This window comes from Micropterus dolomieu, linkage group LG22 (genome assembly GCF_021292245.1).
Source record: "Micropterus dolomieu isolate WLL.071019.BEF.003 ecotype Adirondacks linkage group LG22, ASM2129224v1, whole genome shotgun sequence".
Taxonomy (NCBI): Eukaryota; Metazoa; Chordata; class Actinopteri; order Centrarchiformes; family Centrarchidae; genus Micropterus; species Micropterus dolomieu.
Window position 1 is genome coordinate 17,441,322 of NC_060171.1, and position 15,351 is coordinate 17,456,672.

Consider the following 15,351-nt stretch of genomic DNA (forward strand, 5'->3'; position numbering starts at 1 on the left):
TGTCCCGGTACCCAATAGTATGAAAAAATTAATGAATACAAATCAAATGTGATTCATCCCGATGTTCATATTCATATTATGTTCTATAATCACTTAAAATACAAGATCTGGTGAGGTTGAAAGACGAAACAGAATTTAAAAGTTCAATTTTTAATTTGTAAATATATAAACTTGCCAGTTGACCCGAGTTCTTTCCTCTTGCATGCTACAATTTAATGAAGCATATATAATCTTAATCATATAATAATATCTTAATCGTGACATGGTGTGCATAAAACTGTAAAGACGAGACACCTTTAGAGGTCTGCTATTGGTCAATAAAGTGCTTGAGGAATGATGCTGTGGGTGGACGTGATTGTAGTCCTTATTGTATAACATGTGTCTGCACTGTCTCACCGTCTTTATACAAACCCCCCCACCCCACCCCACCCCACCCCCCCCAAAAAGTTTTACTTTTTACTTTAGAATTTGTTGACTACACACATCTGCTCATGTTGATCACTGCATTCGTACAGCAGGGGGCAATCACACTCAAGTTGTGGCGAGAAAAACTGATTTTCAAAAAATGCTCTCACAGCAAATACAAATGCGACAAGAGGGCACCTCACTAACAAGACATTTTCTTTTATTCAATAAATAATTTACATTATAAACAGCTGGCGTGTGGCACAACATTTGCTTTACATACAAATAGTTTGATCGCTCTGGCATTTCCCATTCAGCCATTTAGAGAAAAAAAAATATTTTTAACCAGTACTGACACAGAATTGCAAACAATATAAGAGCTAAACTGAAAAATACAACATAAAGTGCTTTAAACTCAAAAACATGAACACCACAGAACACATTCCTACATTCTCTTTCTAGACAAGGTGATAAGATGTTATGGCCAAGTGAGCAAAAGCAGTGACATCCAGCCTTTTATCACTGAGTATATTGTATATAGTTAAGAATATTTAGTTTTGTGGTGTTCAAGTTTTTCCAAAAATCCCTTTTCCAAAAAAAAAAAAAAAGGTTCACATTCACCAAAACATCGGATGTACAAAAACTGGAGTGAGAAATTCAAAACACAACTGGTAATATACAAATTTAAACTCAACAACTCACAAAACATATATGTACAATATCACATTACACCTGTAGAAGCATATACTGTAAAATGCACAATACAAATGACACCTATTAACACAATAATCAACATTACAATCATTTGTAGGATTTTTTTTCTTTGTTGTTAAACTGCACCAATACATATTCTAAATAGCAGTAGTAAGGCCTGCCAAATACTTCAGTGTAAAGGATAAATGACTGTAAAACTGTGCCTGAGTAGTAACGGTGTCTACATGACTTCCACATTACCAGACACAGCAGCTGAGAGCCAAAGTTCAAATTGAAACCTCCCGCAGCGAGGAGTGCTATCACGAAACGCAAGAAGAGCAAAAGATGAGACTGAAAAAAAAAACCACAGAAACAAATGCTGCTTTCACAGCAAGTTACTGTCATTTTTCTGCGTGACGCAAATTCACCCACAAACACAAGTTATATATACAATTAAGAATCCCCCTAATGACAATTGTTTAAGACTGAAAGATGAAAATTCAGTTGTTAGGGAAATGTTGGCACACGGGCTTGTTCTTTGGCAATGACTTAAGCCATGAAATCACATCTACAGACATATGCTTATCATTTAAGCACTAAGCCACAGTCAAGTCAGCACACTGGTAGTTTATAAAAAGCTGACTGGAGGTGACGTCTTTACAGCTAGCACTAACAGTATCTACACCACTGCTGGCGGCAGACATGAAATGGAGAGTTAAATTCACAAAATGCTATCAAAGAGGTGTCGTAGTTTGACTGGTTGATTTAAAATTCTGTAAACACTGAGTGCCTTTAACTAAGGTTGTTCTTTTGCTTTCTTGTTAGCTACATTCACATTACAGACTTAAAAAAATGAGAAGAAAAAAAAGAGCAAAAGGCTGTATGACACTGAAGATGACATGCAGATGAAAAGATTATTTTTATCGGTTCCCTTTTGGGATTTGCTACTTGGCTGATAGAGTCCATTTGAATAGACTGTGCCGCGCCACGACTTTTCTATTTTTGAAATGTTGGGTGCAACATACAGACATGGGAAAGATTTCTCCCACCGGAGGTTTGTTATCTAATTTCTGGGAACTCCTGCACCCACAAACACACAAAATTAACCACAGACGCTGAATTCTGCACACGTTGTACTAATGCATGCACACACACACACACACACACACACACACACAAACACACATATATACACAGACGCACACACACCCTAACAATATGACCCATTAATCTCCACAGCAGACAACTGGAGACGCTGCTCTGACATCCTTTTGGCTGAGTGCTTCCTCCAAAAGGCTCAGGCTTTTCCAGAGCTGGAAACTAATCAAACATAGAGCTGCTTCTGGCCTTAGGTTAACAAAAGCCCCTGTCAGGTCCTCTCGCCTCGCCACATGAGCCACAGAGAGCTTCACTGGCTTGGCACCAATGAGGGGGATCAGGGGAGGGAGGATCAGCAAACTTCTCTTTCTGCAAAAGATCATCTTGTCCGGCTTCCCATAGGCATGCAGGCCCCGGTTAGAATGTGGGATTTAATCCCAGGTGGATATCCTGAGCTCCGGAGTAGCTAGGCTCTCATCAAAGACCAGTCCTATGAACCAGCTAAATACATGTGATGATAGGTGGGGGATCACGTTGAACTCGTCTCGTCGTTAGGCTGAAGTCAAAGACATGACAGTACAACTAAAATGAGACTCCGGCAAGTCACCGGTCACGTCTCGGACCCAGCACAGCAGAGGGGAGCCAATGTACGACACAGCGATGGGACTCTAACACTCACTGACAGATACACCAAGAGGACACTGTTGTAAAGGGACTATAGATGAACTGTGCAACACTCAATCCACAGTAAGACAGCGAGGAGGTTGAGGAAGAAGAGTGAAAGAAATTCTTTGCCCGTCTGCGCTGCATTACTCATGAAAGCATCCCTTTCAAAGATGTGGTATCTCTTGCTGTTGGAGTGGAGCATTTTTACATCCTCAAAGGCGTAGTAGGCTGCCATAGTGAAGTTTATGTCTCCAGAGGAGAGGAGGTCAAACACACAGGACTGAAAGTACAGGTCCTCCACTGGGAGCCGCTCTTTGCACTTGGCCTTGGCGGACTGGTAGGTAAAGCCTTGAGGCCCGGTGCCGCTCCTGGTCCTGCCTGAGCTTTGGGCCTCCGCAGCCCGGTCCCTGAAGTTCCTGAAGTCGATGCGCTGGTTGGCAGGACAGCCGTGAAGACACAGGTACAGGTCCTGGTTATCACCTTCCTCCACAGAGTTCACGACTTCCTCCGGCATCCGCACGGCAAAGGTCAGGTAGCGGCCCACCTGCCGCACCACTATGGTCGTTCCAATATACCTGGCCTGAATCTCCACATGCTGCCCAGGAACCTTCTCCACCACGCGCAGAGTGTTCGCTCCGTGCCGATCGCCTCCATTCTTGGAGCCATCTGCAAACGCGGCTGGCAGCTCGTCCGTCTCTGCGTGGTACATCTTCTGGTCCACACATTCCTGGAAATTCTTAAAGATGATTGTCAGCTGCAGGAGGACAGAAACAGAGAAATCTCATTAAGGTCCAGCAAAAGTGATCGCATGCGTTTGCCTTTAATATCCTCACTAATGCAAGTTATGTAGTCACGAGGGTTTTTTTTCCTGGTCACATACAGAATCCTTGTAGACTGCAGTAAATGTAAACATCAGTTTTTTTTAAAAAAGGGAAGTGCTTATACTTTCTGCATTAAGAACAAGTTTGTGCAATATGTGCCATCTACCCCACCACCCCACTTAAGTGTCAAATTTCATCCCTGGCTCAAGATGGGGGAGGCCAAGGTAAACGCCCTCAAAAAACATGAGTCTCGGCCATGTAAAATCAGGCCTCAGTTTGCAGACACAAAGACGATCCATTCATAGCGCTGAAAAACCTGCCTGTGAACCCCAGAACTATGCTCCAGGGAGTGGCGTCGGGCCAGGACAGAGCGATATACTCTGCAGCTAATTAAGTGAGACTGGTCAGGACTCTGCAAGCTTGGTTTCATCAGGACACCAATGAGCCATTGTCAGAGCAGCAATACCAGGACGGCATAGGGACTCTGATGTCTGCTCGCTTGGGACCGGGGTCGAAGGGAGTCTACAGAAAACTCTATTAGCTTGACAATTCATCCGTTGCACCAGTTCTGTCTCAATTTGTCCCTACCCTCTGCTAACCTTCCCCTCCTACATTAACTCCTGTTTTTCTCCTGATTCAGCTATTAATGAACACAAACAAAAAGGAAAAAATGCCTCTATAATTCGTCCATCAGAATGAAGATGGAAATAACCAGACAGTTTTATTTGCTGTAGTGCGAGCAATGTACCAAACACAGAGCTCTGCTAATGCAGATCTTTCACCAGAGGGGCCTTGTTTGCACAGGTGGCATTGGCTGCTGCCTTGTTTTTCCTTTGTCCAGAATCAAGATCTTAAAAAAGCTTTTTCATTTGCTTCCAAGAACAGCAAAATAAAAATGTCATTACTTTAAAAGCTAAAAAAAAATAAAAAAACTCTGAATGCTTAATAGAGTATCATTAAGAAACCTTGATTGCAGAAAATTATACTTTCTACGAATGTGATTAAGGACAAAGTCCTCTTATAGCTCAGTCTAAATACATCAGTTATGATACTCTGCAACGCTCCACAATCACTGCTGTCAAAATCTGGACCGGCTCGGAGTTAATTTGCCAACTACAAATACTCCTACTTCTTTATGTTTTTGACCTCAAGTTCTACTGAAAGCCATTTCGGGGACAGTCATCCAAACCAACCAATGTACCATTAAACAAAACAACATTAATGAGGAATGTACTATTGATAAAGCTATGAAAGAAAATACATCATAATGTACAGAAAATATCTACAGTTCTGAGCAGACACAACATTTTATAAAATGTAACATGCTCAGTAGAGTCTACACTCGAAGTTGGCCAAACATCAGCCTGAGCTGTCCACTGAGAAAAGTGAAAATGGAGCCTCATGTTAACATTTGACGCAGCACTGCTGTTGTAATACTAACATATCATTTATAAAGCTTATCAAGATCTTTGCAATTGAGCTGGGTTTGGCTTCTTTATCTGTCATTATGGAACTCGTCCAAACACTAGTTTAGTCCACAGTTTGATGGAAAGGCCGCCCCACAGCAGCTCTCACAATCAGACCACATGAAAGAAGAGACTCGCACATAGAAAAACATCAACAGCAAGATGTGCTGATGCCGCACTGACACTACTGGACCCAAAACTAACAGAAAATGTAGTGGTAACGAAAGCTAACATGTAACATCAATGCATCAAAGGGGACCCTAAAAAGGAACCTTAATTACAGATTAATTTGTGGATTCCTTTTTAAATAATTTAGCCTAGAAAATGCCAGGAAATATCCAAATATTACAATTTTCATAATTTCTCAGAGCGAGAGTCTTCCAGTTGCTTTTTTGTCTGACCAACAGTCCAAAACTCACACATATACAATGTAGAGTGAAACAAAACAAAGAAAAACTTCACATTTAAAAAGCTGGAACCAGAAGAAGTTTGGCATTTTTGCTTCATAAATGACTTGATGATTAATGTTATTACATTTGTTATTGAATCATGTTCTGTTGATTGCAAAACGGAAACAATTGGTATATTAATTGATCAATCAACAGAAAACTTTTTTGATAAGTGATTAATTGTCCTATTTCAAACAAACAAAAACCCAACTTTCTTGTTCCAGCTTCTAGAGTGTGAGTATTTGATGCTTTTCTTTGTATTATGCGATAGTAAACTAAATATTCTCAGGTTCTGGACTGTTCGTCGGATAAGACATATGAAGATGTCACCATGGACTCTTGGAAATTGTGGCAGACTAATTGATCAATGGAGAAAATAATCAGCACATGATTCGATAAATGAAAATAATTGATAGTTGCAGCCATAGCTGACTGACTATTCTATTATTATTTATTATTAGTTTTTGCTTCTGACTTAAGTAGACCATATTAACATGCATACAGGATGACCAGAAAGGATCCCCACCTTGCTTGTGGCGGTGGCCAAAGAACCCGGCACCACAGGAGTGTTGGTCACCTGGACAGACAGGTATTTGTTGTGGATAAGTGGCCAGGCCCCTTCCACCTTACAGGTCTGGAAGTCGTCACCAAAGGTTCGGAGGTGCGGGTCTCCAAAGAAGCCACAGTGGGTGTAGTTAGGCGGCGCCGTGTTGCGTGGAAGACTGCGCTCATAGTGGCACACCTCCGGACCGTCGGAGCGTTCCTGGCTATCGGGCAGGAGCGGTGGGGGTGCAGGAGGAAGTGGGGTGCGGGCACGTGGTTGGGATGTCGGCCCCTCCTTGGAGCAGTTGTGTTGGCTCATTAGGTCCTCTATGCCATGCTGGGCGGAGTGGTACGCCAAGTCACCCCTGCAGGTACGCGCGGTCCGGCGTACACAGCTGTTGTACGCCCGCAGCGCTGTGCAGAACTCCTCCTCTGGTCCAGAGTTCGAGGTGGAGGCCCAAAACTCGGAGTTACACTTGAGGATCTTGCACTGCAGACTCACTGTCAGGGAGGAACAAGGTACAGTTTGAACAAAAGAAGCAAACCAGAGGCCACCATGTCTTTACAAACATGATACAAACAAGTACACTGTTATTGATTATAGTTTTAAACCATACTTTTACATAAAACTAAATCTAAAACAAGAATTATTAAGAACTTTTTCCAACTAATTATGAATGTCTAACTACTGTTTAATGTCTACTTATATTTAATGCCATTGATGTTAGACTGCAGTGCCAAATAGTACTTATTATTACATATTATACACATTATAATAAGAAGAAGAAGAAGAAGAAGAAAAAAAACACAGAAATTCCTATCTTTTGCCACATTATTTGTTTTGTCTTTTATGTAGTTGGCATCTAGTCAAAATAAAAAAAAACAGTCAAATCCTAGAAAAAAGAATTAGAAAGATAAAGCACCCATTGTATGTTGCTGTTGAAAATTATGAAACATAATAAATAAGATCTATCTCTATACAAATCTATGCATTTTTATAGCATGAAACATTGTATTTTTGAGCAAATAGTGAGCAAAACCTCATTAGAAAAGGCAAGAAGCAGGTCCAACCCTCCCTCAGGTCAACCTATAACTTTGTTTATAACTGTTTATTCTAGAGAAGCACACATCACTTTCACGCCCAGTGACTTTCGGTTTATGCACAAGTAAAAATGCCATTTGTACATAAAACAAAATCCACTTGGGATCCCAATCTATGCCTCTGATGATAATAAATGCTGCTTGACCATAGATTTTTTGTCTCCAGCTTCAATGCCACATCCAGCCAGCTCTTTACACAAATGTTCTTCAAACAATTCTCAGGATGCCGTGTTGCGACACTGATGTTTGACCAGTATTACCTTAGACTAATAAAAGCGTTTATCTGAGTGGGCTGTGAGAAGTTTCACCCGGTGTCTCAAAGGGGGGAGAAGCCATATCAACACTTTGAAGTTGCACTTAAACAATATCCCTCCTGAAAGCTTCATGGCAGCTCTCTCCATCCCCCACACCTCCTCTCCATTTACCAACCATTTGATAGGTGGCAATAAACTAATCTTGATCTCAGCTATCCGCGCATTATCACTTTGTTGTTTGATGGTAAGTGACTTAACAGGGAAACTGATAAGGGTTTGGCAAACGTGCAAGGTGAGCTGAATGGGGTGTGCCCACTGCAAGAAGTAACCCACTGCAATCATCGTGTTGTCAAATCACAAAGATATTACTTCAATTTAAATGCTAAAATGTGAGTTTTTTTATATAACATTACTTTTCTACTATCAACTTCACAGTCCACTGGGGCTTACTCTTCTTAAAAATAGCTGTTATGGTGTGCTTTAAACTTAAAGTTTTATGTAGAGATTATGGTTTGAATGTGCCTATTGAGATGTTTTAAAGTTAGAAATCTCCTAATTTTATTCATTGCTTAATTAATAACCTAATTTAAGGAAAAATACTACTGTCAAGGAGGTAATGTGAAATACTGAGTCTGCCCCCCATCCCCCAAACAAAACAAGGGCTGGGGGAGAAAGCTTCAAAAAGACCTCTCACTTTGTTTCATCTTTTTCTAATAAATTAAAGTCAAATAAAAACACTGACGTTAAATGTTGCGCTGCTATAGCAAGTCTGTTCCCATTCAATCCAGTTGTAATATTTTCCAAACCCTCAACCTTTTCCACACGTCTGCACGTAAACACTGAATCTGCGTAACTTAATCTGTTAGATTTTGTATTGTGTTAGATGGGATTCCAACTGATTTTCTACGGCAAATTAGGAACATTTGGCTATTTTTCAGTAGTTAGTATTCACTTTATAACGAACTTTAGAAAAAACTGCAAACTTTTAGTTGCACAGAGAACTCTAGTTAAGTTATAACTTTACATGGATATTTCGGCTAAGAAACAGAATTACCAAACTTGGCAACTTTTCTGCCCAACGTGGAAAAGTTAAGTTAGTTAACGTTAGTTAATGCTAAACTAAGTTAGCGAATTTATGCAAAGTGCGACATTTAATAACGTTATTAGTTAATTATATCAATGTAAAACATGCCAGTGGGTCGCTGTTTTAAAACTCATTTGTAAAGAAAAAAAGTAGCATCTTACCGGAGGGGAAGACTGAGAGTAACACGGCGAGGACTCTGCACACGTCAAGCGCCGAGGGTCTTCCTCTTTCCCCCATAACCATCCATCCAGCTCGGGGTCGCACTTCGCTCCTCTCCCTGGTCAAACCGGATTAAGGAAGGACAGAGGAGAAGAGTTAGAGTCGCCGAGTCCTCGTCGGGAAAATACAAAATAAGTCCATAAAAGAGGTGTGAAGTCGGTCTTGTCTTCTCATCACTATCTGGTAAGAAGTTGTTTTTTTGCCCTCTTAACTCAACGGCTACAGCCGGGGTAAACTAGCTAACCCTCAGAGCGGGACAAACGGCTGAGCGCTGCCAGGCTGTAGCTCTTCCTTTTAGGGAGTGTCGAGAAGGTGCAGCCTCTGAGGGCCAGCGGACACACTGAACCAATCACGGCCGCCTGTTCTGCCCTTAAACCCCCCTCTCCACGTTTCAAATTACATCTCAAACTGTGTGGATTTGTTCGGAGCATGTGTTTGACGAGTCCTTCCCGACCCACAACGTGGTTACGGTATTAGTCCAGCATGTCAGCATAATGTGAGAAAGGTTTCATTTGCTGCAACAACAGAAAATGTCACAATAAAACCCTGTAGGGTTTAAATTAGTGTCCTCCCATCAGAGAGGATGTGTGCGGAGATCAATACAGAGAAAAGAGGTGGGAAACAACCAATAAACAAACACCATGTTTATTCTCAGACTTGTAAATAATCTGCTTTCCCCCCTTTAATAATATAGCCACCCACTGCCATGTTTAAACCCACTGTGTCATATGTAGGTTACATCATCACCTAAAATGGTGGCTACAGGCCAAGTTAAGCTCTTCAAACCCCACAGACCCACTGCTAGATCCATTAGTACAAACCCATGCTGTGCAGCCAGACGTTCAAATCCACATAGCTTCATTTTACATGCAAGTGGAGACGTTTCTGAAGATACCAAGCCTGTCAGACTGAATGTTGGATAAATGTGTACAGTCTATGGTGTAGGCCCACAATATGATGCACAGGACATCAAAAGTGTGCAGCCATAAAACATGGAGTCTGGGGGTTGAATATTTCACTCACTAGAAACTGAATTTAACAGAATTGGAGCAAGCTGAAACAGAATATATATAATTAGGGCTGAAGCTAACAATTCTTTTCATTATTGATAATCTGTTCATTATTTTCTAGATAACTCATTTTGTATTAAATGTCAGAAAATAGTGGACATTGGACATTTCCCAAAGCCAAAACTGACATTTTTTGATATTTAGTTTACTATCATACCTGACAGAGAAAAGCCTCAAATCCTCACATCTGACAAACAGCAAGTATATGCTAATAATTTACTTTTGCTTTTTTAAAAATGCCTTAAATTATTAACCAATTATCAAAATAGTTGCCATGTAATTTTCTGCTGATTGATAAATTCCTTGGTCACTTAACAGTATGATACAGTCAGACTGGAGAGAGGGCAATATGAAAAGGGAGGAGCTGGATTTTAAAGCGTTATAAGGAAATCAAATCAATCTGAATATCACAGTGTGGAAGGAAAGAAAGCTCATTTAGTATCAGCATGTAAAAACCCACTTTCTGTAATGTGCCTGTAATTATATGATATAAAGTCATGTTCAGGTTGTTAAATGACATAAATTACCAGAAACAAACTGAGAACATGAGCTGTGTGTTCTTGACACCTATATTGTACTTTCATTAGTAGATTAAACATGATGGCTTGCTGTAGTTTAAACCTCCCAATAGTACACAAACCAGACACAGCAAAGTCAAAACCAAAGTACATGCTTATAGATGAACACACCACCCTTTTTATTTCGTTTTTCCTGATACCAGGCCTACTTAGTTCCTTCAGTGAAGGATTTGAATACATTTCTACTACTGATCAGAAGAGTAGGCGGTGATCCCCTCCTCTAAAAGGCACAAAGCCACCTCCTTTCATTATCTTTCAGTTAAATGACACATTACTGCTGTCTTTTACTGCCATTTCAACCAAAAGGCTACCAGACAGATGGCTGTGTACTCAGGTTGTGGCTGGCCGTACAGTATTTTTCCACAGCGCCGTGAACGTCTTTGTGATTGCTTTCCCCCGTATGGATGATGGATACGTTCATGTACAATGAGGTCTGAGCCTACACATGTTTTCAGCAGGGGTGGCCCTGTGCAGCCTGATTTCAAGCTCTAATAGGCACTCACATCTGAAATGAATGACTTCGGCTGAAAGGTGGAAGCTGCCTGGTGATGTGTTTTGGTGAATTGTGGACCATCATAGGCTTTTAGAAGTGACACTGTGGGCATAGAAGCAAACTCAGGAATGAAATTGTGCTGCGACACTATGAGGGCTTCGATGAAGATATTTTTCTGTGTGACGGATTCACCTGTTAGTCGTATGTTGGTTAGAAAAAGCTCCGAGTTCTAATTTCTGTTTGTCACAGCTAAAAAAATAGGTGGGGCAGATTTTACATTTTCACCTGTTGTAGCGACGTTGCAAAGGTGCAACATGTTTTTACATTGTTGTTATTTATTTATCATGACCTTAATATGCTTTGTTCTGACTCTCTTCCCTGCTCTGCATCAGTTAATTAATGCAACGGTTGTTAATGCATTGATTGACTAAGAAATCTTTAGTTTTTGAATTGTCTTTTCATGAACAGTAAGCTATAGTCATTTGTCATTTAAAGAAAACCACATTTCTGGCATCACAATAGTCACAAGCCGGCTTTGGTGATACATATGTATGACTGCATTCATCAGTAAAGTGACAATGATGGTGGAGAAACTAATTATTTATACAGATTATTCATCAAGTCCATGATGCATTTCTTTATTCAGGACAGCATACATTCCTTATTCTGAAGCAGAAATATCGAATTAGTCGATTAGCCGATATTAGTCAGTAGACACAAACCACTTAAGGTAAATCAGTTCATTTATTAAGCCACAAAGCCAGAATAATTTCTGCTTCCTTAAATGCAAGAGTTCATTGTTTGTCTCAGTTTTAAATCAATGTAAAATGAATAACTTTGGCGTTCAGTGCTTTTGGACAAAAGAAGCTTTACCATGAGAAAACGTGATGGCCATTTTATACAGGTTTCTGACATTTTATAGTCATAAAGATTAATCAATAGTTAAAATAATCATTAGCAGAAGCCCTAATTCTAATCACCAAGGCTAATTCTATCCGTTTTACTACACCATCAGTCAAAATTAGGTTAGGGCCTCCTCTCTTCAATAGCCTTTTCTCCAAGTGTTTGCCATCAGCTGTATTTTGGCTTTTGGATGAAAGTTTCAGGCACTGATTAATCAACAGATTGTTTGAATGCTTTTCATTGGACATGTTTTAGCCATAAGGAGGGTTAACATCTCCATGGAATGAAATGACCAACTACCTGGGCTATAAATGATCATTTATCGCCACACCAGGCAAATCACGTGCTGAACATGCTTTGACAGGTAAAGGTGACATAATACGACAATAAAACATGTCCATAAATCCAGTAATCCGGTCACGTTTTATGGCTTTAAATCTCTCACCTGTCAAACATGCCGTTAACGGACTTACAACAGACACAGGGTTGACATTTTCACATACTAGCTAAATGGGATAATGTAAGTAATAGGCTATGGTGCAGCGTTAAATTGTGCGCACTATTTGCCTGCGCCTGTGTCTTGACGGCCACAGCGGACCCCCTCTTTTCCAACAGATGGCGCATGTTGTGAGCTCTGATATGAAACCTCAAATCATGACACAAACGCACATGGCATTATGAGGACAACCAAACCTGTCATTAAATTTGTACTTTGACAGCTCGGTTATTGGTGCAATTACATGCTGTCACGCAATTAGGGATTTTAAAAGGTGCAAATGTGCAGCCAGCAGGCGCATTTGTCCTGTTGCTCTGGAGCAAGATCATCCTTTATTCCGTGTCAGATTTAAGTAGGCTCAGAGGTATTTCTGGTTGGGAGTATATCTAATAAATGCTGACAATATGATTAATAAAATAGCCTGGGTGATGTTTCTCCCTGTCATTCAATATTTTAAAAAGGCGCGAATCAAGTGAATACAGTTTTTATCATCAGTTGCATTTACATGGCATGTTTGACACCAGCGAATTCTTAGTATTGCAGAAACCCCAGATCTCTCCGGTGCACTTGAAGACATATTTCACACACCGAGATGTAGTTGAACACCCAGCCAGTAAAGCAAATACTGACAAGACTCCCTTGTGAACTGAACTCAGATTAATGTTGGTTAAAATTCAAAATAAGTCTCTTATTAACAGACAAACCAACCTTGGCGACTGCATGGGCTCTCCGCGACTCTGGAGTCCTGCAGGAACCCGGAGGACAGCGAACAGGAGAGGAAGCAGACTCCTAAAAATTCTCTCCCCCCGCCCCCCCTCCTCCTCCCTTCAAAAACTCGTCCTGTGTGTCTGTCACAGTAATCCCAAATCAAACGCACCCAGTGGCTTTCTCAGCGTAAAGTCCGCCAAACTGCACATGATCATGTCCACCGATATGCTTCGCGGTGAAATCAAAGTGTTTTTTCTGTTAGTTGGGATTTATTTAACAGAACCACTTCTCGCACCCGGAGAGGAGGGGGGGGGACTCAGATCTCTTCAGCCATTGCTCAACTCATTTGACTATCAGTCGATCGGAAAGGAAGCATTATGATAGATTAAGTCCAGTAATTGCCCTCATCCGCGCGTTGAATCCAAATTGTTAGTTATGGTCGACGTCGGGGAGAAAAAAGCCCTGAGGGCAAAACTGCTGCTGCTGCTGCTGCTGCTGCTTCTGCGCGCCCCGATCCGCTGTCTGGATCTTGTGAAATGGCTAGTTACTAAGTGTGAGAGAGACAATGATCGGCTCTGCATGACGCCACTGGGAGCCCCACATCTCAGCTGTGGACCCCCCCTCCCCAACTAGTTTTGCTCTCAGACGCTTTGGGAGATAGGATTTCTAAGATTAGATCTCAGCGGCATTGGAAAAAAACAAGACAAAAATCACTTGTACAGTGTTATTTTCTGTTAAAGCAAGTGAAACTAAACAAACTGTCAGCATTCCCTGCACTTAAAACAGATGTCATTCTCTTATGTGCCTTATTTTCTGTCATTTCTGCAGGATTCAGATATAAGTTTCTGGACCTCTGACAGCAGAAATAAGAGTTTAAAACTGAATTGGACTGCTACCCCTGTACACCCACTGCTTTATTAGTTAATGATGTTGATTTCCAACAAATAGCCTCACTGTCACATCTACACCCTCTTCAGATAACCCTCATCTCTGCAAGGACAGCACAGGTTGGAAAAAGACAAATCCATAATAATGAGGATTTAATGGAGGATCAGATGGACAAACACTTTGCAGCTATGAGGAGGGGGGTGGGGTGTGCTCAAAGGCAAAGAAGGCTGCATGGAGGTTGCACCTGTGTTTTAGGATCAGACTGCATGCAGGAAAATACCTCCCCCCTCCCCTTTCTTCTTCAGCTTTTCAAGGCTCCACTCTTTACAACATAACTGGTTCTCTCTGCTCCAGTTTCCCTCTGAACAGGAAAATCCATCCCACCAGGGAGGGCAGAGACTTACAGCATCTGACCAGTTGAGGGTTTTTGCTGTCTGCTGGGCTGATAATTGACGTGCACAATCCCACAGCAATGCAGAGCTAGATAGTCAAAGCCTCTCGTAATGAGCCCGTGATTTCACCTTCTTTTAACGCTGATGCAGTATGTTATGTGCATGCAGCTACCGGACAGAGCTGTCACAGCACATCATCCCTTTGTGCATCCTGCAAGAAACGGACCCCTGTAATCCGCTCGTTTAGTATCACAGCCCAGACCTGCCCTCTCCAGATGGCCACTGAGAGGCAGCATATTTTACATTGATGTAACATAAGAACATGAAAGAGTGACACCCCAGTGTGAAAAGAATGGTTTTAGAGGTGCCGGATGCTGGCCCCCATCTCAAACACAGCTGGTGTACTGCTGAGGTATTATGGCAAGTTAACACAACAGATCTGCTTTACATATCACTGGATTAATAAAACACTTTGATTTTTTTTTCTTTCCATGTTGCAATTCAATTCCTGCTTCATTTTACAGAACAAATCAGTGACAGTCAGCCATGTGACTATTGGCTCGAATAACAGAAGCATTCTTTGCCTACCCTTGCGGCTCTTTGTGATTTCCTTTAGCCTGTGATTTAGTCCATTACAAAAATCTGCTAAACTCAGGCTGCCTCAGCAAATAAAACAGAAACTATACAGAGATAGAAACAGAGGGAAAATCTGCCAGAGTGCAGACAGTTCCTATGAGACTAATGTAAAAAAGATTAAAAGCCCATTGATCCCAGCAGAAACATTTATTTTTCAAACCTTGTGATCTAGAAAGAATATATATCCAGAGAAGAGCTCACCAGTTGAAACTTTTCCTGACACACAGAGTTATAGGAAATTGCTGCAAGTGATTCATCTTAAAACTTGTACTGTAAGTTCAACAAACGCATTCAAATGCTGCTTTACACTGTGGTGATTTCTTCAGATGATCACATGTTACACTTCCCCCACTGTAGGATCAAAAGTTCACTGTTTCCTTCTTGTTGA

At 41.1% G+C, this 15,351-nt stretch overlaps 1 protein-coding gene across 1 annotated transcript; it reads right to left on the reverse strand.

Annotated features, from left to right (window-relative positions):
• Nucleotides 1-608: 608 nt before the first annotated feature.
• Nucleotides 609-9,189, reverse strand: rgma (repulsive guidance molecule BMP co-receptor a). The gene is made up of 3 exons (XM_046036734.1): nucleotides 8,742-9,189; nucleotides 6,125-6,642; nucleotides 609-3,616 (listed from the first exon to the last, which is right to left on the reverse strand). Exons 1-3 carry the CDS (start codon nucleotides 8,821-8,823, stop codon nucleotides 2,912-2,914), a joined length of 1,305 nt encoding a protein of 434 aa, XP_045892690.1. The 5' UTR covers nucleotides 8,824-9,189; the 3' UTR covers nucleotides 609-2,911.
• Between the last annotated feature and the right edge of the window lie 6,162 nt (nucleotides 9,190-15,351).

Excerpts from the sequence above, each read along its gene's own strand:
- rgma (XM_046036734.1), bottom strand. The coding sequence starts at position 8,823 with ATGGTTATGGGGGAAAGAGGAAGACCCTCGGCGCTTGACGTGTGCAGA. Across the intron at positions 6,643-8,741 it reads ACTCTCAGTCTTCCCCTCCG|TGAGTCTGCAGTGCAAGATC; the intron begins GTAAGATGCTAC and ends CCTCCCTGACAG. Across the intron at positions 3,617-6,124 it reads TGGCCACCGCCACAAGCAAG|CTGACAATCATCTTTAAGAA; the intron begins GTGGGGATCCTT and ends GTCCTCCTGCAG.